Source organism: Exophiala spinifera (genome assembly GCF_000836115.1).
Source record: "Exophiala spinifera strain CBS 89968 unplaced genomic scaffold supercont1.8, whole genome shotgun sequence".
Taxonomy (NCBI): domain Eukaryota; kingdom Fungi; phylum Ascomycota; class Eurotiomycetes; order Chaetothyriales; family Herpotrichiellaceae; genus Exophiala; species Exophiala spinifera.
Window position 1 is genome coordinate 2545575 of NW_015622520.1, and position 22999 is coordinate 2568573.

Here is a 22999-nt window from a genome sequence, read left to right on the forward strand (position 1 = left end):
CGTATCATCTTCGCTGGCAACGTGGCACAAGAGATGGAATATTGCTTGTCAACAGAATGATGATAAATTGAGCTGTTCTACGGCATCCTTGAGCCAGCATCTTGAGAGCCTAATCCGAATTTTGGTGCTTCTTACGCATAGACACACCGTGGACAATGCGTACTCGTGCTTGTGCTCATGAAATAGTCGCAGGGCATCGACACGCCTTGGCCCCTATTGTATCCATGTCTGCTTCGGACCCGCCCTCAGGGCTGCCTGTCAATACCTAAGAGAGGTTTTCGTGGCTTGCTGTTTCTCTGTCGACTGTCACAACAATCCATAGGAACGCCCACGCCGTGTGCACGTCGTGAACTCGGCCATCGCTCGCTTGATGATAAGTCAGGTTGCAGTGTGAAGCGAAACCTGGAACAACAATCGTCTCTTTTACTTCCGGCCGCCCGCTTTCTTCCTGGCTTTGACCTTTTCGATGATCTCGGGTTTCTCTCTGCACGTAGGACAATACCAATCCTCATCCTCATCCGGCACTTTCTTCATGTTCAGGCAGCCTGTGTGGAACCACTGGAAAGGACAGTCATCATTTTCGCAAGCCACCATTTCTCCATAGGATCGTTGATTGCAAAAGCAGTATCGTTTGTCATCTTCACCTTCGTCGTCGTCCATATCTTCGTCCTCATGCGTTTCAACTTCTTCTCGCAGTGACTTTTTATTTCCCCGTCTGCCTCTCGTGGTTGAAGCGTCCGTCTCTGAAGCGTCCGCCGACGACAAAACCGAATCTTCTTCCGACGCAGCTGTTCCACCACGTCCACCCCGTACAGAAGGAGACTGTCCTTTCTTGCGCCCGACAGATAACCTGCCCTTGGTCGACCCCTTCTGCTTGAGTTTGTTGACCTGCTGATGGGGCATGATTTTCTTCGACAAGCCAGACTTCTTGGGTGGTCCCGCAGTTTGTGGAGGCCCGGCACTTCGAGGTAGACTCCCTGATCGACTCGTTCCTGTGGCTGTGGGTGTGGAGGCTTTAGGGGTGCCCGGACCCAGTGACGACTGTCTCAAGCCTGATGGCTGAGCAGGAAGGTTGGCAGCAGCAGTCAGCTTGCGTCGCTTTGTATCCGCACCGGCCGAGTGCTCACGTTCTCGTTGTCGCTGCTGCTGCACCCCGGCAGCAGGAGTAGCTGGCGCCGAGCTTCTTTGAGCAGGTGTATTGGTAGTTGTTAGTTGCGGCAATTGCCTCGACTGTGCTTGCTGCATGGTTGTAGTTATGTGGGAATTTATGCGATGTGCATTGGCATTGAGAGCGCTGATCGATGCATTTTGCAGAGGAAGACTGGGTGGAACGTCGATGAGAGATTTTTGTGCTTCGGCTTTTCGATTGAAGACGCTTGGTAGAGGCGGCCCGTCCACAAGCTGACCGTCATTCTGTAACTCTTTGATCTTCGTGTCCAGTTTTCTCAATTGTCGTTCAAGAATGTTGCAAGCCCTGTCCGCCAAATGCACCTTTTGATCCTGAAGCTGGGCACACGACTCGTAATTCTTTTTCACCAAGTCTGCATACTCATTCTCCTTGGGATGTGGCGCAAGCACACCGTTGACCTTCAGGTGCTTTTGAATGTTGGCGTCCTTTTGGTTGATTGCAGAGAGAAATTTCTGAAGATCCTTGTCTTTGGCTTGGATCTCTTCCATCATATGATTTATCTCGGCCGGTAAGTTGGAGGCATCGTGAATAAACTGTTCCAAAACAGACGCGCAATCCTCATTTCCCGCCATAGTCAAGATGTTTGACCGTGACAGAACCCTTTCCCAAAGCCACGGGGACTAAGTCACCTCACCCGGTCGACTATGGCAAATTATTGCGCTTCCCGCAATCCGGTAGTGTACAAATCGACGCGCCCTCGCCGGAGTATTAAGCTGCGACCGTCAGAGTGGGGTTTATTCGATGATTTTCGATTCAGTCGTCAAGATGTTGATGGAAGAAGACCACAAGGCCAGGGCGAGGGCGAATCTCAAAAGTCGATGTGGCTAAACACAATTAGGGCGACAGAGAACAGGCTAAACCTATTTTGGAGCCTGTGGCGGAGCGAGAATTCAACGCCACATCAAAGCCTTGTCACTTGCACATCTCAAGAACCTCTCATCAACTTGACTTGCTTCTTCATTACCGCCACAACCCTCATAACCACGCATCCCGATACTCGAGCATATTAGTCGCATAGATATTGAGTTACTATCTCCTTACGCGCAAGGATTTAGGGACCTTTCCGGCCAGAGTACACGCCTCTTCGTGCCGAGCAAGTCGCTCCTCGAGGCCTCTGTCGCAACATGAAAATCAACACCATCACCAGTCTTTCGCTACACACAAGGTCGTCTATATTTCCTTTGTCAACCAACTCGGTCTTCTTCGCTTTCAGACACTAATTTAATCCCAATGGCCATTGTCGAAGAATACTCGGGTCCCGCAGAGACGGGCTCCTCGTCAACATTCACACTCTCGTCCAAGATCCAACGTGAAATAGAATCAAATTCAATATCTCGGCCCAAAGGATACCGAGTATCATGGCACTACAATCCAGCCGTCGAAAACCACCACTTCGGACAGACTCACCCCATGAAACCGTGGCGACTAACTCTCACCAAATCCCTCGTCCTCTCCTACGGCATGCACACGGCAATGGACACATACATCCCGCGCCCGGCGACCAAAGAGGAACTCGCCGAATTCCACAAGGATAGCTACGTCGACTTCCTCTCGGTCGCGACGCCGCAGAATATCTACGAAATGTACCCTGAGCTCGCCGCAGGGCCTACAGGCTACAGCTCGGCCATCTTCGGAGTCGGCGACGATTGTCCGATCTTTGACGGCCTCTTCGCCTTCTGCTCCACATACACCGGCGCATCCATCGACGCCGCACGCAAACTCTGCAACAAACAGTCCGACATCGCGATCAACTGGTCTGGCGGCCTCCACCATGCCAAAAAGGCCGAGGCGAGCGGTTTCTGCTACGTCAACGACATCGTGCTCGCCATCCTACAGCTGCTCCGCCACCACCCCCGCGTTCTGTACATCGACATCGACGTGCACCACGGCGACGGAGTCGAACAGGCCTTCTGGAGCACCGACCGGGTCATGTGTGTGTCGTTCCACAAATACGATAGAGAAGTATTTTTCCCCGGCACGGGGCCGCTCGAGTCCACGGGGCCCATCCACCCGGACAACCCGGGCAAGAACTACACCATTAACGTGCCGCTCAACGACGGCATCGACGACGAAGGCTACGCGTACCTGTTCCAGAACGTCATCGAGCCGACCGTCAAGACCTTCAACCCGACCGCGATCGTCCTCCAGTGCGGCGCCGACAGCCTCGGGCATGACAGACTCGGATGCTTCAACCTGAACATCCGCGGCCACGGCAGCTGCGTGAGCTTCGTCAAGAGTTTCGGCATCCCGATGCTCGTCGTCGGCGGCGGGGGGTACACGCCCCGGAACGTCGCGAGGGCGTGGGCCCACGAGACGTCGATCCTCATCGGCGCCGACAAGACGCTCAACCCCGAGTTGCCCGAGTTCATGCCCCACCGCGAGGCGTTCCGGAGGGAGGGCTTCACGCTCTTTCCGAACCTGAGCGCGTGGAAGAAGGAAAACATGAACTCGCGCGCCGATATCGAAAAGATCATCCGCCACGTGAGGGAGCAGCTGGCGTACATCCGCGGCGCCCCGAGCGTGCAGATGCACCACATCCCGCCCGACTTGCAGGGCTGGAGGGAAGAAGCCGAAGATGATCTGAGAGCCAAGAGGAACGAGAGGGACGAAGCCAGGGAAGACCGGGACGGCGCGGGGGGCCTGGTTGCGAAGGCGAGCAGGAGGAGAGAGCTAGAACGGAACGGTCCCTCTGCTGGAAACACATTTTTGTCCTGATGGGTCCAAAACTCATAAGTAGCCAGGGTGCTTGAGCATCTGGCTACACACGCGTCTTGTCCCGAGGTTCCCTTAGATAACCTGGTGTTATACAGTCACTGCCGCAACTGGCGTTCGGGGAAGTGGATATTGGGTCTCGCGGAGTAAACATCAGGTACATATGTACACGGGCAAAGGCTCGCATGCAATCTCTTCTGTTGTTGTCTTTCAAGTCATTTCTCTAGTTCTCTAGTGATCATTATTTCACCGCAAGGTTCAGGTGAAACCGAACTATCTCAGCTAAAGTACATTGTGGACAAGGTCGCTCAGTGAGCGAGGTAGGAAAGCTAGAGAGAACACATTCTCAGTATGCATAGCATGGTGGATGAGGGGGTATCGTTTTGATTTCGTGAATGTCCATCCCTAATTTCCAGGACCATTCAAAGACGCAGAGGCCACGGCTAGCCTCGTGTCATCCTGCCAGGGAACCGTTGTGGGAATAGGTGTGTAAACGCCGTCGCCATGCTGTGTAATAGAAGAAAGGAAAAACACACACCGAAGAACCACCTGGTCGTTGTGAACGTTTGGAACCGTGAACTGATATCATGTCGTCTTGTCGCCCACAGGTCTGACTAATCGTCGTCTAATTCGATCTCGATCTTGGACGACGCACGCTCGTTCTCTTTCTGCTTTCCTGCCGCGTCTATCTCTTTGTTCCTCGCCTTGTCTTTCGCAGGGTGTTTCGCTACGTCGGCCTCTCGATCGGCTTCCCGGACTTGGACATACCATTGATCAAAGTATTGGCACGTCACAACGTTGACCGGGCCACCGTCTCCGCAGATGTCGAACGCAGGGCATTGCATGCACGGTACTTCGCTGGTACCGCCACGCCCTACCTCCTCGAGCTCTGCTTTACGGTAAGCGGCTTTGCGAGTTCTTTCGTGACTGCTGGTCTTCCCGCCTTGGACAAAGTATTGGGCCCTCAGTTCTGCCGGCGTCTTGAACGATCGATACATGGCGACCTTGTTGGTAGAGACGTCATCGGGGAATTCGTCGCCTTGAGGAGAGCGGAGCATCTTTACCAAGACACCATCATAAACCATGACTTCGAGGAGCTGAGCGACCGCGTTTTGAGGAAGTATTGTCGTAATGTACTGTTTCTCGAGGATGTGTTTAGTGACCGTTCTCGCTGTCGGATAGTTCGTATAGCCGACATCAAAAGGCTGGTATTTGGAGGCTTTACCCTTTTGTCCCTCGGCTGTTTTGGCAGTCTTGCTTCCCTCGTCACCATGATCCTCAAAACTATCGGCTGGAGCCTTGCGTTTTTGACCTGGCGATGGGGGCTGATTCTCTAGCCCGTCTGGCTCGACAGTCGCCCAACTCTGGTTCGCGATATGCATTTCGACTGCCCGGGTCATGAATTGTAGCAGGCCTACATCGAGCTGACCGTCGGAAAACCACGCACCACCGGTGGCATCTTCCGAAGGTTCCAGCCCTGCCAGAATATACATCTTTCGTCCCGGATTCTTGACATGTTTCATGGGCTTGATCAAGCCTTTGGTTTCCAGTAGTTTGTAGACTCGTTCGAGAACTCTGGCGTGGAGCTGCGATCTCCATTTGATCGTCTTGGTCCATATTCCCGATGTGCCCGCTCCTTCAACAATCATCAGTACCATCTGCTCATCGCGGCTGAGGTTCTGGTAGCTAAAGAAACAAGTGTCAGAAACAATACGCAGCAACCCCGGAGGAATGCAGTATACTTTTGAGCTTTCTCTTGTGCAATCAATTCCCAACCTATGGTGCCACCTTGCCGATCATGTAATTTGAAGAGGTGGCTGACCACAAGATGTTGGACGGATGTGAGAAGGACATTGATGTCTCTGTTTGGGATAATGTTGCTTTGCAGCAATTCTTCCTGGGTGAAAACATAGCCGAAGTCATAGTTCTTGCGGCACCATTCGTAAAGAGAATCGGCGACACGGTTTCGTCCGCCTCTTATCAGAGAGGCCGGCGCCGGAGAGGCAGTGGATTTTGGAGGAGCCATTCTTGCGAGTATGGCGGACTAGGAATGCTACCGATGCGGGCAGGAATGGCAGAACATGGCGGTCGCGCACAGTGTCGACCAGGAGCTGGATCTGTTTTGTAAGTGTCACCGGAGCATGCTCGATGCGGGAGAGAAAATTTTCTTCGCGTTCAAGGGCGTTGGGATTCTGTGTGAATTAGAAAGACTTCACGCGATGCAAAAGAATATTCACGTCCCTGGAAATTTTGTCAGCGGAGGAGATGGTGGGGGGTGGGTAACCATCAATACGGAGTACGAGTCACAACAGTGGTGGCCACTAGGTATGTAGGCATCGATCTACGAAAGGTACAGAGTAAAAATACCTGCAACGGTGGACAGTAGGGAGCACTGCTAGAATTAAGATTGTTTACTGTAGCCCTCATCAGACACACCGTAGCAGGGCACTGAAGGAGTGCTCTCTGATCACTGCACCGTATGGCATGGACGCCTCTGTAGCTAGTATTCCAGTACCCTACTGTAAGTACCTTGTACCCCGGTCCCTCCATGGGTGGTCCGTGCACAGAATTTTCTAGCAAGGGCTTCCAGGTCGTGCTGCCCGCAGCCTGATCGTGTGGTGCATAAGGTGAGTGAGTCTACGGAGTGTTTCTCCAATTCAACTTGTTCTTCTATCCTACAGTCCACTTGACTTCAGAAGCAATCAGCAGGCGACTCGTTGAATTCTTTGCCCGGTATCGAACCTTGTTTCTTTTCCTCTCACACCTGACTACTGTCCTGTTGTAAACCTCAATCATGGCGGACGCCCTAAAGGCCGAGGGCAACAAGGCCTTCGCTGCCAAAGACTTCAACCTCGCAGTGTGAGTGTACTCGCGAGAGTCTTTTTACGTTGTGCCGAGCTAACGGTCAATACTTTAGTGAGAAGTTTTCACAAGCTATTGAACTAGACCCTTCCAACCATGTCCTCTATTCCAACCGTTCCGGTGCATACGCTTCCCTCAAGGATTACCAACATGCCCTGGAAGACGCAAACAAAACAACTGAGCTCAAGTCCGACTGGGCAAAGGGATGGGGACGTAAGGGTGCTGCCCAGCATGGACTCGGCGACCTCATTGGTGCGAAGGACGCCTACGAAGAGGCATTGAAGCTTGAGCCTACGAATGCGCAGGCCAAGTCTGGTCTTGAATCTGTCAACAGAGCCATCGAGGCCGAGGCACGAGCCGACGGTGCTGATATGGGCGGACTAGGTGGTCTAGGAAACATGTTTAATGACCCTCAACTGCTTCAGAAACTCGCCAGCAATCCCAAAACCGCTCCCTATCTAGCCGATCCTCAATTCATGAACAAATTGCAGCGTCTCGCTAAGAATCCTCAAGAGATGGGCCAAGAGCTTGGTGACCCCAGATTCCTACAGGTTATGGGCGTCCTGCTCGGCGTTGACATGCAGATGGGTATGCCACCGGAGGGGGCATCCGGGGCGGCTAATCCTACCGAAGCCGAAGAAGACGTTCCCATGCCAGATGCACGCCCTCAGTCGAATCCCTCTCCGCAGCCGAAGAAGGAGCCCGAGCCTGAACCCGAGCCCGAGCCCGAGGACGAAGATGCCATCGCCGCAAAGAAGGCGAAAGAGGAGGCTGAGAACGAGAAAAAGCTGGGTACCGAGAGTTACAAGAAGAGAAAGTTCGACGAGGCCATCTCCCATTACAGCAGGGCCTGGGAGCTGCACAAGGACATCACATATCTCACCAACCTTGGGGCTGCAAAGTTCGAGAAGGGTGACTACCAAGGCTGTATCGAGGCATGCGAAAAAGCCGTCGAAGAAGGTCGGCAAATGCTCGCAGATTTCAAGCTCATCGCAAAGGCATATGGTCGCATTGGTTCGGCTTACGAGAAGATGGGTGACCTGCCGAAAGCCATTGAGAACTATCAGAAATCCTTGACGGAGCACCGCACGCCAGACATTCTAGCCAAATTCAAGGCAGCTGAAAAGGCACAAATTCTGGCCGAGAAGAACGCTTATGTCGACCCAGAGAAGGCGGAAGAAGCCCGTCTGCTTGGTGCCGAGAAGTTCAAGAACGGTGACTGGCCAGGCGCAGTCGAAGCCTACACGGAACTGACCAAACGAGCGCCTGACGATCCGCGAGGGTATAGCAACCGTGCTGCTGCCCTCATCAAGCTGCTGGCCTTCCCGACCGCCATTCAAGATTGCGACGAGGCCATTAAACGAGATCCCAAATTCATCAAGGCGTACCTGAGAAAAGCTCAGGCACTTTTCGGCATGAAAGAGTACAACAAGTGCCTGGATGTATGTACCGAGGCCATGGAGCATGACGAGGGCGGCAAGAACGCTCGAGAAATCGAGGCTCAACAACAGAAAGCTCTGGAGGCAATGTATGCTGCTCGTGCCGGTGAAACAGAAGAGGAGACGAGCGCGAGGATTCAGCGAGACCCCGAAATCAGTAAGTTCACCAGCTCGCAGTTTGTTGTCCAAGCATGCTAACATATGCTGTAGTGCAAATTCTCTCTGATCCGGTCATGCAGTCAATCTTGCAACAAGCCAAGGGCGACCCCATGGCTCTGAACGAGCACATGAAGAACCCTGGTGTACGTGGCAAGATCCAGAAACTGATCGCTGCCGGAGTCATCCGAGTCGGACGATAGACGAGATATCCGGTTGTCGACAACTGGGTTCGGTCTCTAGCAATTGCTGTGCCTTTGAAGTGGCGAAGCTTTGACTTAATGGCGACAAAAATAGCCTGAAAGCAGTATCTTGTTTTTTCCTGGCCCCGGTATGGACGCCTTCAGCGACACATCTCTCCGTGCTTCTCGGATGGCGGATTTTCAATCCAGTTATTCTCAAGAAAAGTCATTTTGGCTTCGAGAAGTTTGACTGCTTTTTTTGCAAGGCCTTCATATTGTAACAAGAGAATGGACAGTCTGTATCAGCTGAGCTTCATCGCATATTCATTCCTATGTAGATGCGATCTTTCTCACTCTCCTTTATCAAGGTCGTGCGATTGACATTTATGATCGAGTGATATGTAGATTTTGCCACCTCCGAGCCCTGTCAAGCATGTGAAGTTGCTCATTCCCGGGCCCCTGGCGATGGCCTGGAGTCCAAGCAGAAACGCCACATTCCAGCTCCAAATTACTGACTATCTAAGTAAGTTCAGTTGTTTAGTTTGCCCAGGCCAGACTTCTGGGTCCGGGCGTCAACCCAAACACCCACCGTTCACCCAAGACCGGTGATCGTCTATTCAACATGGACTGAGCTCAGCACGGTGCCCCCAAACCGGTGATAGGCGGGCCTGGCCGTCTGTGCTGACACGCAGGATATACAGATGCATATCTGGGCGGCCCAACGGAGTCTGATAGGGATCCTCAGGCAACCATTAATTCACTTTGAGGACCGGGGGTGGAGTAGAAGTATTGTATGTCGCCATCCCACACCCTTCCACCTCCGGCCCAGGGGGGGAATCCTCCTTTCAACCTCTCTACCAATCCCACTCTGCCCAGCCCGCAGTCGAACTCACCGACACAATTGGCATGCGATGCCATGCATCCTGGAGATCTCTTCTATTGGTCTTTTCATTCTCGTGGCAGTCATCATCTGAGCTGCCAGTCTGGGGACATCTGACTCCAGACCGTATTGTCTGGAGGCTCTCGACAATATATGCTTCAATATTCTGTGGCCTGCCCGGTGTTCTTGCTTTCGTTGCTTTTCTCAGCGTCTTCTCCTGGCTGGTATCGGGGGACGGCCCACGACTTTGTTTAACATGGCGACCGCTACGGTGACCGACTTCATCACCAGGACAGTCAGTGCGACAAGTGCCACGAGCACCAGCACCAACAGAGCAACTCCTCAGGGTGGCGTCTTTGAGCATGTCAATCCGACGGTGTACGACCCCAAGAATCCCATCATCTTGTTCATCATCCAAGCCGCCATCGTCATCATCTTGACCCGTATCATTCACTTTCCGCTGGCATATCTTCGCCAGCCTCGTGTCATCGCGGAAGTCCTCACTGGAATTATCCTGGGCCCTTCCATCATGGGGAGGATTCCCGGTTTCACCGAACACATCTTTCCCACGCCGTCTATGCCTGCATTCTCTCTGGCTGCCAATCTGGGCCTGGTGTTGTTCCTGTTCCTGGTCGGCCTTGAAGTTGATCTACGCTTTCTCACGAGCAACTGGCGTGTTGCTTTAAGTGTTGGCGCTGCCGGAATGGCTTTACCTTTTGGCCTGGGTTGCGGCATCGCTTGGGGATTGTACCACGAATTCCGAAACGACCCCGGCCTGGCTCATATAAGTTTCGGCGTCTACATGCTTTTCATCGGTGTGGCTATGGCGATCACGGTATGTTATCATGACTGAAGATGGCACAGAGACTGGATCTAACATAGCCAGGCTTTCCCGGTGCTTTGCCGCATCTTGACTTCGCTCAAATTGCTGAGCACGCCTGTTGGCGTGATTGTGCTCTCTGCCGGAGTTGGCAACGACGTCGTAGGCTGGATCCTGCTTGCCCTATGTGTGGCTCTTGTGAACTCTGGGGCAGGACTCACTGCATTGTGGATTCTTCTCGTCTCTGTCGGATATTCCCTCTTCTTGATCTTCGGTGTCCGTCCATGCTTTATGTTCATGTTGAGAAAGACTGGCAGTCTTGCCAATGGTCCAACCCAGACTGTAGTTGCAGTGACTGTCCTTCTTGTCTTGGCTTCCGCATTTTTCACTGGCATCATCGGCATTCATCCCATCTTCGGTGCCTTCATGATCGGTCTCATGGCACCTCATGAGGGAGGATTCGCAGTCAAGTTGACTGAGAAACTGGAAGATCTCGTCAGTGTCCTCTTCCTGCCACTCTATTTCGCTCTCTCTGGCTTGAGCACCAATCTGGGCCTCCTCAACAACGGAATCACATGGGCATATGTGGTGGGAGTGTGCGCCGTCGCATGGTTTGGCAAGATTGCCGGTGGCACAATTGCCTCGCGCTTGAACGGATTGGTCTGGAGAGAATCCTTTACCATTGGCTGCCTAATGTCGTGCAAGGGGCTGGTCGAATTGATTGTGCTCAATATCGGATTTCAGGCAAAGATACTCAGCCAGCGTACCTTCACCATCTTCGTGGTCATGGCACTTGTCACCACTTTCGCCACGACTCCTTTGACCGTCTGGCTATATCCACCATGGTATCAGAGAAAGCTGGAACTCTGGAAACAAGGCAAGATAGATTGGGACGGCAACCCAATTCATCATGATGACGATGCGGATGAAGGCAACGAACCCGACCTCCTGCGCAAAACGGACGTGGCGAAGCGGATTTTGGTATACCTCCGTCTGGACGGCCTTCCTAGCCTCTTCACCATGGTGAACATGTTTGCCCACAAGCATGACGAATTGTACAATCAAAACCCACCAGCCACAACCGAAGGCAACCGGGGATATGGAGATGTGGTGAAAAATGCCGAAGCTTTGGCGTCTGTCGCTACCCTCCGTCGGCCCCTGCAGATTCACGGAATCCGCCTGATGGAGTTGACTGAGCGAGAGTCGAGCGTGATGCGCGTCTCTGAGATTGAGGAATTTGCGGGTCGCGACCCCATCATCAAGGCCTTCGGCACCTTTGGGCAATCCCGAGCGCTCGCCGTTGCAGGCCAAATCGCCGTCGTACCCGAGCATTCGTTCTCGGGCACTTTGATGTCTCGTGCGACGGAACTCAGGTCTGATTTGGTCCTGGTTCCCTGGTCTGAGACAGGCACCATGTCCGAATACCCAAGCCTCTATGACAAAGAACCGTGTAATCCGCTGGCGAATCGCACTTTTGCCGCCTTTGCAGCGGAAATGTTTGACAAGGCTCGAGTAACTTGCTCTGTGGGCGTGTTGCTTGACAAGACAGTGCTCTGCCACCCTGCTCTAGCCGATGCGGAACCAATGTCGCCAGGAGTCGATCGCCTGACTCGCCACCTGAGCCGCACGGCCACCGGTGTCAGCACCATAGATCAGACCAATTCGACGGTGCACTTCAGGCAGCTTCACGGTGACCTGGGCAGGTACAGGTTGTTGGTCGTCTACGGCGGTAAATCCGAAGATGATTTATTCGCCGTGAAATTCGGGCTGCAACTTGTGAAGAACGAGACGGTCGACTTGAAGGTTCTTGTTCTACCTGCCGTTGCTGCTGGGGATGATGAAATCGAGATTGGTGACCGCGGCCAGGAACAGATCAGGCATCATCTGGCGTATGAGCTCGAAACCCTTCGCACAAGCGTACCGGACTCGTTGAGCGACAGGGTTACTTTTGTCGATCTCCCAATGGGCATTTCGAACCTCGAAGCCGTCACTTCTGCCATCGCCGAACCCAGTTCTGCAGAAACCATTGTCATTTTCGGCCGAAACGCGAGCGAGCAATCTACGGGACGCGAGGATTCGCGCGTCTTGGGCGCCATGGCTACGAACCTGGTGCGTTTCATCCGCGAGAAGACTGTCAGTGTTGGACTGCTTGTCATGCAGGCGAGAAGGGAACCTGAAGGGTCCGCAGCGGCGGGCGTCGCTGGAGGGAAAGGGATGCAGCAGCTTACCAAAAAGGCCAGTATCATGAGCGATGATTAGGTATCCAACGGCGTTTACTTGGCTCATAGCGTGGTAATATCATTGTCACTGTCACATCTTTTCCACTTTTATCCACGAAAAGATCCCAATGTTGGTATGGGGTAACCTGAGTACGCCCTCGCGTCCTACATGCTACCGTAGTTCTACAAATTGAAGACGACTTAACATCACCTACTGGGTACCCGACTTTATAAGTACTGTACCAACCAGCAGGACATAGAAATAAGTGCATACTATTCGCAATTGTCTATCTCTTTATCACTCATGCTCTCTTTTAACCACCTGTAGCCCGGGACTGGCACAGTCACCCTGACCGACCTTGCAAACTTCCACGAGAGAACTCAGGGTGTCTCTTCTTAAGTACCCTCTCCCATCATGACAGACAGGCACCGGCTTGTACTGACCCGCGAAATGGAGGCATCCACAGTGATATGGAGAACGACCACAACCGGACATGGGCAGATCGATGGATCAAAACAAGACGACCGACCTGGCTACCCAAACTTTCGTCAAGGATCACGTTTTCATGAGTAGTGCGGTCCGTTGCAGGAACTATATAGAAAAAAAAAACTTGAAGACATGTGCGTGAGACAAAAACCCCCCGAGGCAGAGACAAGGCGGTGTTACGGGGTAATTGATGTTACGCCTAAACTCCCACCCCTGCATTACGCACAGCACCTAATCGAGTAATTGCGCAAGGCTGTGCGAGGCTGCGAGCTAATTCGACGTGTTCACTGGTCGCTGGTCATCAACACTCCCCTCTTGACTTCTGGTTAGGGAGAACGTCTAGGGGAGCGCTTCTCACAGGTTGCTTCTAGTTAAGGTGAAGGCCCAGGAGGACACCTTCTCTCAGGTTGCTTCTAGTTCGGGAGAACGCCTAGAGGAATATTTCTTGCTGGTTACTTTTGGCCGAGGAGAAGGTCTAGGAGACCACCTCTAAAAGATTACCCTCTCACAGATCGTATTGTTGTTACCAGGGTATCCAACATCTTAAGATGTAGGTATGTTTGAATCTCACATTCTCTTGCCAATCTTGGCCCAGATTCTGACAGATCAATACTCTACAAAACTACTCATCATCCAGGCAGCGGCAAAGCAGGAAATCTATCGTATAAGAGATACAGCCTAGGAAGGCATGAAGCATTGAAGAAATATTGGCTGACATTGTGGATTACTTGTTTATATATATGTTCGGTAACCACGATGGAAACCCAAGCAGCTCTATAACCGAGACAACGCCCGCTGAAATTTCTAAACAGCGTATATCGTTAGTTTTAAAATTGCTGTCGTGCAATATCACCAGTATACATATAAAAAGAATGAGGCGCTAAAACTCCTGGGCTTCGCCTTTGGTTTGGTAATGGCAAACACTGAGGTCCACCAACGACCAATGACTCCAGCGTACCGGTGCCCCGTTTTACGGCAGAAATCGTACAAGATATTGTGAAAACAGAGATTCGAAAACAGAATCCTGTCTGGTTAACAATTGGCACCAATATCATCGGGTGCGCTTTGACTTGTGCGCTAGGGGGCTGGCCATGGGGAAGGCTGCAGAAGACCGAAATGACCCATGGCCCTGGTGTACGGGCGTCTGAACACAGAAGGCACACATATAGACCTCTTGAATTCGTCGGCCATCAATTCCGACGCATGTGGTATGAAGCCACTTGTAACATGAGTCACTAAAAGGGACATGCTGTTAGAAAACGAGGTTATGAATCAAAGAAAAGTTGCGCTGGTCCATCAAGTCCAGGGCCAAATGGACTGGCATGACTTACCATTGAACCATCGGCACGGAGCTGTCGAGTACCGAAGAGTTGCAAACACATCTTGTACTCATATTACTAGCGAGACTATCCCTATCAGTGCTTGGCGTGGCAAGCTCGGGATCCGCGACTGTAGTAGGTGATGCACCATAGGCTCCGTAGTGGCTTTGTTGTAAGGGCGGTGAAGAATGCAGCTGTGGCATGAGGTTCAGCCCTTGCGACGACATTGACCGAGAGCGGTCTTCAAGTATGGCTCTTAGCGCGTGCTGAGCATTGCCATGGGGTCGATCTTCCATCAAGATGTCCATTTCAGCGGTGCCTGGAAGAGGACGTTTCCGCCGAGCATGTTGACCGTCAGAACTCCTCGTGTTAGAGGCAGAACTATGCCACGAAGACTGTTTGGCGGAATTAGTCGAAGCGACAGTAGAACGAGAGTCGGTTTTGGTATGACTATATGACCTGTTGAATTGGTCGTACGCTTCTCCAGACTCTGGAAAAGCAAAAGAACTGATCTTGCTGTGGAGGATGTGAAGATCTGTCCCGTCGAATGATTCAGCGTCGCTTTCAGACAACACATCTGAATCCGTCCCGCAGCTGCGATCAGTGACTATTGTTTTGGCAACACCATTCTCGTCAATGGCGAGCGACATTGAGGCTCGTCTTGCAATCTGACTGGCAGTGAGCGTACGTTGAATAGGGTCTGCCACTTGTTTCAGAGGCGATGACCTTCCGGGACGATGTTGCTTCACAGGGTCCGGAGGTGCTGGTGAACGACGCGCGACGAACGTGGACGATGGCTGGAGCTTTAAAGATCGATCTCCACGAACTCCAGTATGGGTCAGGCTTCTTTTCAAGCCTGGTCGACTTTCCTTCTTGGGCGAAACTGGACGCTTTAATGCCTCCATGACCGATCGGGTGATAGAGGGCTGTTTAACGTCGCTTCTCCGCCGTTTCAACTCTTGCTCACGCCGAGACTCCTCGAGCTGATGAGCATATGCCGGCCTTTCCGGGACGGGATTGTGCATGAAACGATTGGTTGTCTGATCCGCGGCACCGAACCTGCGGGCTGGCGAGCTTAAGAACATACTGGGGTTCTCGATCTGTGGGGGAAGTACCCGAGGCGATGTTGTGAAAGGGGCGGGATACGCAGAAGCCCCAAAATGAGAATAGCTCGACGATCTTTGAAGCATCGGTAAGTCATATGGTTGGGCTTCGGATATAGGAAAGGACAGCTGAGGAGTATAACTTGGTACGATCGTCGAAGAAGATGCGAACGATGTGCTCATACTCGCAGGACTGAATTGAAAATGATCCTGGTACTGCTGAGGTAGGTTTGATTCGTCAAAGTTAATGCTAGCAGGATCCCAGAACAGTCTCTGGTTGGGATACGCTGGTGCCGTGGCTGGTCCCGAGAACTGATGGGCATACATCTCGGGAGAGACCTGAAGACTGGGGAACAGACTGGGAGACTGTTGTATGACTCTGCTTGGTGTTTCTGGCGGTCCCATGAGGGGCCGCTGGTGTGAGGCCATCATGTATCTTTTGTCAGGTCCTTTGACCAGGACAAGGTCAACATACAACTCTTAGTAGCGGCGAGCCGGTAAGAGATGCTGCAGCCTCTGCGGACCGTTTGTTGCCCCTGTCCGAAAGATGCCTCTGTCGAACGGTTTGGATGGTACAATTCAGAGCAAACAAACGCAAGCAACCGATGCATGGAATATTGATTCGGGTTCAAGGTCGTTATCTTGAGTCTTGTCTTCCGTATCAGGAGAAAGTGTCACCACAAGCACCCCCCACACTCCTTCCTCCTTCCCAGTGTCTGACTGACCTCCTCTTGTTGGTTTGATGTTCAGTTCGGAGGGATCGATGGTATGTATCGTGAGGAAAAAAGAAATTCGTCTCGGTCGTCTCGATCTTGAAGCACACCCGGACTCGTGCAATGCCTCACCTCGACCGATAATGTCTGGACTCGTCAGCAAAGTGCCACCGGTAGACATAGCAACAAAATAATTTTTGCTTCTGGGAGTTCTGAACGAATATTGAAGTAGGGTCCACTATACCTGTCCCACTAGAAGAAGTGACAGCATCTAATTCCACCAGCGTACGCTCCGACCAGCAAGCTCGATGCCGTTCGCTGCAGCGAGGACGAAGAATCAAGGTTGACTTCGCTTCCGCTTGACACTCAGAGTCCGTCTCTGGGCACAGCCAATCCTCGGTTCGTGCTGTGTCTGTCAGTTCAAACGAGGTCCGTTCTTCAGCAATGGAATGCTGCAGGGGTGACAACAACGCTGTCAGAAGGCTCGAGGAAGAGTGCGTTCTCCAAGCTTTCAGTGATCCCGTCTCCTTGATACATGTGCAGTCATCTTGACCTTTCTAGCTGGCCAAGAGCACGATCGAACTGCCTAGACAGGATTGAGATGATATCTGCAGGGCTGTAGGGGGGAAGGTTTAAGTGCTCGCATGGGTAGCCTGACTTTCTGACATGCACCCGAGACGGCTACCAGGGACAGGGCATCAGTAGGTTCGATAGGCTTCGCGGTGGAGGTGATTTTACGAAAAGAAAGGCGGCATATTCCCGGGGTGAGCGACTCGGTTGAGAGAGCATGTAATGATGGCATTGCAGTTATTGGGCACGCGAGGGGGAGGAAGCACCAAAGCAGGCAGCAAGTGGTCAATCGATTGCTCCGTAACGACCGATGGTGGAGTTGAACAGACTTCCGAGGCTTCGGCCTCTTCTACAAGCTGCCTCTGAGAACGCCCAGTGAGCCGAGTGCATTCGTGGGTGGCCAGGCACAAGCTCCAGCTTACGGAGTAATAATACGAGTAGTGCCTCTCCATGTGCCTGACAGCGAGGTTCCTCCTACATACTAGTAGTGACCTAGCGACCTTGGAAGTTGGGAGACACATCGTAGTCAATATGTCAGGCACAAGCCCAGCGCAGGCACAGGCGCAGGCACAAAGCACCAGCTGTCAATGAACTGCACCGTCTGGACCGCCAACAACCGTCTTCTCCGCCTTTGCAAGACATGGTCGAACTCTCTGACACACTTACGCGTGTCCAATGCTCGCCAGAAATCTCCCAACTTCCTATCCCGGCCGTCTCGTCCTAATCCATCCATCTCTTGCCCACTGCACTGGCCCTGAACAGCTTTATCTCTTAATTTCGCACGTTGTGGGGTGCTCACGGTTAGGCCGATCTCAGACTCTCCAGGCTATCGATATGCCCATCACTCCCCGAGTTGTCGACTGGGCAGTCCCCTAAGCGATCTATGGAAGCCTCTTCCGTGTAAGAAATCGGGGTCCTTCCACTTCGAAGCAGTGTCACTGCCACTTTTAACAGCTCCATCACCAGGCCGACATGCTTGGAATACAGAAAGGAAAGCGAAGTCATAGCACTTCTGATCACGCCACGGAGCATTGGGACTGTATCGGAAAACGGCACCAGACGGCACACAAGTTCTTCAGGCACATGAAAATTGTCCGTCCCGCATGCGAATTCGTCTCCAAGATTGGCGAGTCCAGATCCACAGCCATACCACATCAAAAGGCCCATGGCTTGTTCAGGACTCGGAGCGGCTTGGATTTGACTGGGGTCAACGACGAGGAAGTTGGCATGCCCGGCCCTGACTACACCTTCGAGACTAGCTGGGCCTCAACATTCTCCACGTTCCCCTCGACAGCAGCTGGCTTTCGTCAAGTTCGTCTGGCAAGCACGGCAGATGTAGACCCCAGTCTCTGGAGCATATTTCGATTTTATGGAGCGACTACCCGCAGCATGGCTGTTGAGAACACGCAAAGTGGCCACCATCTCGTACATTTCCCGTAAGCATGATCGAGTTTGACGACGGGTCAGGGGTTTGTGCAGGGGATTGATTGCTTTTGTGACATGTAGGATCGGCTCTTTAAGTTCTGATCTGTTGCCCTGCCATCAAGCCATCGCCTGTTACCCTTGAAGTCGTACTCTTGTGCAAAATAGAGCCTGCGTCATTGATCATCCCCATCTTCACCATCTTCATCTATCGGTTCGACAATCAAGTTGGCGCCCCTGCCAACGCGCTCCCCAATTGACCCTCCTGTTCCCAATTCATATACTGTCCTGGGCATGGGCGAGACCAACCGGAAGGAATATACGTGATCATAATGATCTGGCTCAACCACGTCGCTCTGAACGTGCCCAGATTCTCTGCTCTTGACTATGTCATAACAATCGACAAATGCATAGAGTTCATCAAGATCAGCGTCGGGCCGAAACTTGCGAATCACTCGTTCACCAGATGGCATACGTACACTGACTCTGATGGCATCTTTAGCATCGATACCAGGTTCGTCCGGCAATGACTGTGCACGCCACTGCTTCCACTGAGCAATCTTTTCCTTTCTTTCTTCGATTAGTCTCAATCGTTCCTGTGCCTCCTGCTCTGCTCGAGCTGCCGCTTCTTCTTGTTCCCGCCTTAGGCGTGCTCTCTCACGATCTTGGGCTAGCGAGCGTTCGTATGCAGAGTCCTGCTCCTGTCGTAGACTACGTGAAGCTTCTTGCTCAGCCCGCTGAGCACGAGTCGCCCCGAGCTGCGCCTGATGCGTAGTCAAAGCCGCTCCCAACTTGGCAACAAGCTCGGAAGCAGACATCAGCCCAGCTGCGCGCATCACCACAGTCATGGCAGATGAACCAGACTCAGTGGTCTGGCAAACTAAGGCGGCAAAAGGGAATTTCGTGCATTGAAGATTTGCAGACACCTGGTATGCTTCTGAGTCTCGAACATTCCCACCCCAGAGGACAAGTTCATTTTTATGTGAATCCAGGAATGATTTCATCTGGGTTGACATCAAAGTTTCCTGCACCCAATTGTGGTTCTCGTCGTGACTAGGAGAGAGCAACACCACCAGTAGAAACTTCGAATCTTTCTTTACGTTGTCCAGGGTCAAATTGAATCCCGACTCTTGGAACGGAAGGCTGTTCTCTCCATATTCTTCGCTGAATTCACGAATGAACCGTCTTGCGTTTTCAGCGGGGGGTAAGGCTCTTCGGGCTGGTCTCGACTGCTGTTGAACTAGACGGTTGAATATGCGTGACAAAGAGGTAGGAACTAGGAAGCCCAAGGGAGAGAATAATGTGGTGAAAACCCGGTAAAGTATGTTGACCGGAGTGAAGATGATTGAAAACAAGAAAGACGGACGGTACTGTGTCTCGATGGCCGCGCTCGTGTCGACTCGCTGAACGACATCTTCCGGGCTCGGTCGCGAGACAGGAGGCCTCGTCGCGGCCAGCAGAGACTCGTACCGCAGGTTCGAGGTGTGTCGAGCGGTAGCAGCAGGAAGAGCAGCCTGTGCTTCGGCAACCGGATCAACCGCCGGTTCTCCATCGAAGAAGCGAGCGATGGCTATCTGTACATTCCACTCGCATCTCTGCAGAAGCGGTATCGCCGCGATAGGGTCTTGATCTGTCACGGAAGTATATGTTTGTAAAGCCTCCTGCTGTGCAGAGTCCAACTGCGAGATATCTGGGGTCGACATTTCGAGGAAAGCTCGGGAACCAGTCGTGAGAATCAAGGAAGGAGAATGTGCGTTATCGGAGGGACATCTCGCCAAATGCAATCCTAGTAGGCTGACCAGAGATATTTGGGACCCGATGAGTAGCAACGGGATCAGTGTCGTGTTAAAACAAAAGGGCTGATCCACATAGCGACGTCAGGCTCATCAAGTCTTAGCAGATACCTTCTACAATACGGGTATAGATGGGCGCGAGGCACCCAGAAGATGGCAGAAGAGCCTGCGCCATCTACGTGGACCCTACCCCTTCCCCATCACTCGTACCATACACCTGCTAGTCCGATATCCGTGCCGTCTTCTGTATTCCGCCCATCTTATATCATCTCTTTGAATCTGATCTGCTATGCGTTGATTTCACCCAAGGCGATCACTGCTGCTCGAGCCTACATCTACAACAGCGTCGGCGGCCGCGTTATCATATTCTTGCGACCATTTTTCTTTTGGATATCATCGATTGCTCGCTCGGCATATGCATTCCTTCGCTTGTTATTACTTAGTAACATCGACCCTTGACTCGACTTAGTCGTCCCCCAGATCCTCCGACACTCACCGGGTGTACGATGCGTTAAATGCATACCCAAAGCGACAGCTCTGCTCGGAAGCTAATGGGGCTTGGTGCCATGTGCGAGAAGTTTTCCTAAACGACTATGGCTACTGCACTCAAGAACAATGTCGAAGATACAAAGCAGCCCGCTTCGTCTCCTCGGCTCAAGAGTCGAGGTATGCTGAACCCATCTGCCACTGCTATACCTAGGGGCATTAGCCAAGAGATAGGACTGGCGCTGATACATGGCACGTGGTAGAAAATGCAAAAGATACGCTGTGCCGCAATGTTACAATCTATGGCAAATGCCGCTACGAAGACAAAGGTGGGACAAAGCGTGGTGTATACTCGGTCTGAGGGCTTCTATGCTCACGCTGTATAGGATGCGCCTTTAGTCATAACATAGACAAGCAAGCGGTGGATAGCGGACACAATGAGAGGTGCACCTGTCTTTACCAAAATCGAGTTTGCTTGCTAACATTGCAATGCAGCCAACCGAAGAAGTCCTTAAACGTGGAATCACCCAGCTTTACGCCCTCATTCTTGTCCCCAAATGGTACCAGTGCAAGCGTTAAGAAGGCTCCTGGAATCTCTCCCAAGGCGGCAAGCGCTGCCCCCTTCATGCCGAAAGCCATCATTTCTCGTGAGACTATCCAGATGCCTTCCCACTTCCTAAACTGCCAGGGATTGACGAGCGATGCCAGGTTCCTCCAATGCTACTCCTCTACGTCAAGAAGCAAGGACTCCAGACTGGGCGGTGGCTAATGTGCAAGAATTCGTACCCCGTGCCACTCCAGATCAACACATGGTGAGCTCCCGTTCTCCCTGCCAGGCATCACCACCTCTATCCGTTTGTACCAGTACTGAACCCACTCTTAGGCAAACGAAAATGAGATCCCTGTCACCCAGGCATTTGACTCCTTCCAACCTACGAATGCATCTAATCCCTATCTCGATCCTAGCATAAATGGAGCAGCTTTCTATTCTGGGGGCCCTGAGTTCCAGCAACCCGTGAGTATATGACTCTCAGACAAAGTACGGCGCGGCTCACGCTTCAAGGTACAATATCACCAATATGCGCCTATCGGGCCGTTCAGCGCAAATCTCGCTCCCTATCAACGTACCGTACATGATCTATTTATCCCTAACGACCTACGGGAGGAAATCCAAAAGAAAGCCGCTGCAACTCTTCAGACGATGCCGGGTACGAATAGCATCGCCATTCCAGATTCTTGGTCTGACACCATCTAGGTTCGACACTGCCAAGCCAGATTGAAAACTACCATTCGTTGGTGCCTCTTGACGCCAACCACAAAAGTTCCTCTGTCCTTGGAAACTACAACTCGTGGATTTATAAAGCCCAGTCGAACGCGAATGGCCATTTTTTTGTTTTAAGAAGGATAGAAGGTACAGGCTGAACGTGGACCTGAGCGTAAAGAGGCTGACATGCTTTAGGGTTCCGCCTGACCAACGAAATGGCCATTCGAGCTGGTCAGGCATGGAAGAATGTGATCAGTCCCAACATCGTACGGACCGTTGATGTTTTCACCAACCGCGGATTTGGTGACAGCTCTCTCTTTTTTGCGATGGATTATCATCCCCTCGCCAAAACGTTGCTGGAATATCATCATATAGGCCCACCAGGCCCAAACTGGACACGATCCACACGAACCAGCAAAGATCATGTCACCGAAGCAGTCTTGTGGAGTTACGTTGTTCAGATTGCGTCGGCCCTGAAAACCATTCATGCAAGCGATCTTGCGGCTCGCGTGCTCGACCCGAGCAAAGTTTTGGTCACGGGGAAGAACCGAGTTCGACTCAATGGATGTGGCATCTTGGATGTGGTGCAGTACGACGGTGGCGCAATGCCTGTTGCGCAGTTGCAGAGGCAAGACCTTGTCAACTTCGCCCTTTTAATTCTTTCGGTTGGCTCTGGGTATCCAGATGCGGGCGCCAATTTTGTCCGTAGTATGGACATTTTCAAACGCTTCTACAAGCCTGACTTGCAAAATGCTGTCGTTTGGCTCTACTCAGCAGTCCAGAATCAGGAGAAGACAATTGACCAATTTCTCACCCTCATCTCCAACCAGATGGTGAAAGCATTCGACGCCTCTCTCCATGGGGATGATGCATTATACTCAGAATTGGCACGGGAGGTGGAAAATGCACGGCTGGTGCGACTAATGGCCAAACTCAATTTCATCAATGAGCGACCTGAATTCGAACACGACCGCACCTGGTCCGAAAACGGAGAGCGGTATTTTCTGAAGTTGTTCCGGGACTATGTCTTCCATCAGGTGGATAGTCAAGGCCGGCCCGTAGTCGACCTCGGCCATGTGTTGACCTGCTTGAACAAACTAGACGCAGGCACAGAAGAAAAGATTACTCTGATCAGTCGTGATGAACAGAGTTGTTTTGTGGTCACGTACCGCGAGGTGAAGAAGGGAATCGAATCAGCATTTCAAGACTTGGTGAAGAGGGGTGGTCCGATGCGTTAGATGTGTGGTTAGGTATATGTGAGAAGCAGGAAACACGAATGCGACTTGTCGGGACAAGGAATGATCTGATGTTTGGTAGTTTGGTTGAAGCATGCGGAACTGCTACTGTTTACAAGGCTGGCCTTTTCTGGCCCTTTCTGGCCAT

At 52.1% G+C, this 22999-nt stretch overlaps 9 protein-coding genes across 9 annotated transcripts; 5 read left to right on the forward strand and 4 right to left on the reverse strand.

Moving 5' to 3' along the window:
- Window positions 1-423: 423 nt before the first annotated feature.
- PV08_10983 (uncharacterized protein) lies at window positions 424-1761 on the reverse strand (the record flags this gene model as incomplete). The annotated part of the gene is made up of 1 exon (XM_016385295.1): window positions 424-1761. The coding sequence occupies one exon, from the start codon at window positions 1759-1761 to the stop codon at window positions 424-426; it is 1338 nt and encodes a 445-aa protein (XP_016231897.1).
- A 658-nt stretch (window positions 1762-2419) lies between these two features.
- On the forward strand, window positions 2420-3904 carry PV08_10984 (uncharacterized protein; the record flags this gene model as incomplete). Its single annotated transcript, XM_016385296.1, has 1 exon — window positions 2420-3904. The coding sequence occupies one exon, from the start codon at window positions 2420-2422 to the stop codon at window positions 3902-3904; it is 1485 nt and encodes a 494-aa protein (XP_016231898.1).
- Window positions 3905-4515: 611 nt separating this feature from the next.
- PV08_10985 (uncharacterized protein) lies at window positions 4516-5927 on the reverse strand (the record flags this gene model as incomplete). Its single annotated transcript, XM_016385297.1, has 2 exons — window positions 4516-5587; window positions 5644-5927. 2 exons carry the CDS (start codon window positions 5925-5927, stop codon window positions 4516-4518), a joined length of 1356 nt encoding a protein of 451 aa, XP_016231899.1.
- Window positions 5928-6695: 768 nt separating this feature from the next.
- PV08_10986 (uncharacterized protein) lies at window positions 6696-8561 on the forward strand (the record flags this gene model as incomplete). Its single annotated transcript, XM_016385298.1, has 3 exons — window positions 6696-6760; window positions 6819-8359; window positions 8413-8561. 3 exons carry the CDS (start codon window positions 6696-6698, stop codon window positions 8559-8561), a joined length of 1755 nt encoding a protein of 584 aa, XP_016231900.1.
- A 1115-nt stretch (window positions 8562-9676) lies between these two features.
- Window positions 9677-12499, forward strand: PV08_10987 (uncharacterized protein; the record flags this gene model as incomplete). The annotated part of the gene is made up of 2 exons (XM_016385299.1): window positions 9677-10255; window positions 10307-12499. The coding sequence occupies 2 exons, from the start codon at window positions 9677-9679 to the stop codon at window positions 12497-12499; spliced, it is 2772 nt and encodes a 923-aa protein (XP_016231901.1).
- Window positions 12500-14023: 1524 nt separating this feature from the next.
- PV08_10988 (uncharacterized protein) lies at window positions 14024-15797 on the reverse strand (the record flags this gene model as incomplete). The annotated part of the gene is made up of 2 exons (XM_016385300.1): window positions 14024-14165; window positions 14278-15797. The coding sequence occupies 2 exons, from the start codon at window positions 15795-15797 to the stop codon at window positions 14024-14026; spliced, it is 1662 nt and encodes a 553-aa protein (XP_016231902.1).
- A 1826-nt stretch (window positions 15798-17623) lies between these two features.
- Window positions 17624-18091, forward strand: PV08_10989 (uncharacterized protein; the record flags this gene model as incomplete). The annotated part of the gene is made up of 1 exon (XM_016385301.1): window positions 17624-18091. The coding sequence occupies one exon, from the start codon at window positions 17624-17626 to the stop codon at window positions 18089-18091; it is 468 nt and encodes a 155-aa protein (XP_016231903.1).
- A 158-nt stretch (window positions 18092-18249) lies between these two features.
- On the reverse strand, window positions 18250-19776 carry PV08_10990 (uncharacterized protein; the record flags this gene model as incomplete). The annotated part of the gene is made up of 1 exon (XM_016385302.1): window positions 18250-19776. One exon carries the CDS (start codon window positions 19774-19776, stop codon window positions 18250-18252), a length of 1527 nt encoding a protein of 508 aa, XP_016231904.1.
- A 683-nt stretch (window positions 19777-20459) lies between these two features.
- Window positions 20460-22854, forward strand: PV08_10991 (uncharacterized protein; the record flags this gene model as incomplete). The annotated part of the gene is made up of 9 exons (XM_016385303.1): window positions 20460-20532; window positions 20616-20681; window positions 20739-20796; window positions 20848-20999; window positions 21061-21164; window positions 21236-21367; window positions 21416-21560; window positions 21608-21763; window positions 21812-22854. 9 exons carry the CDS (start codon window positions 20460-20462, stop codon window positions 22852-22854), a joined length of 1929 nt encoding a protein of 642 aa, XP_016231905.1.
- Window positions 22855-22999: the final 145 nt, after the last annotated feature.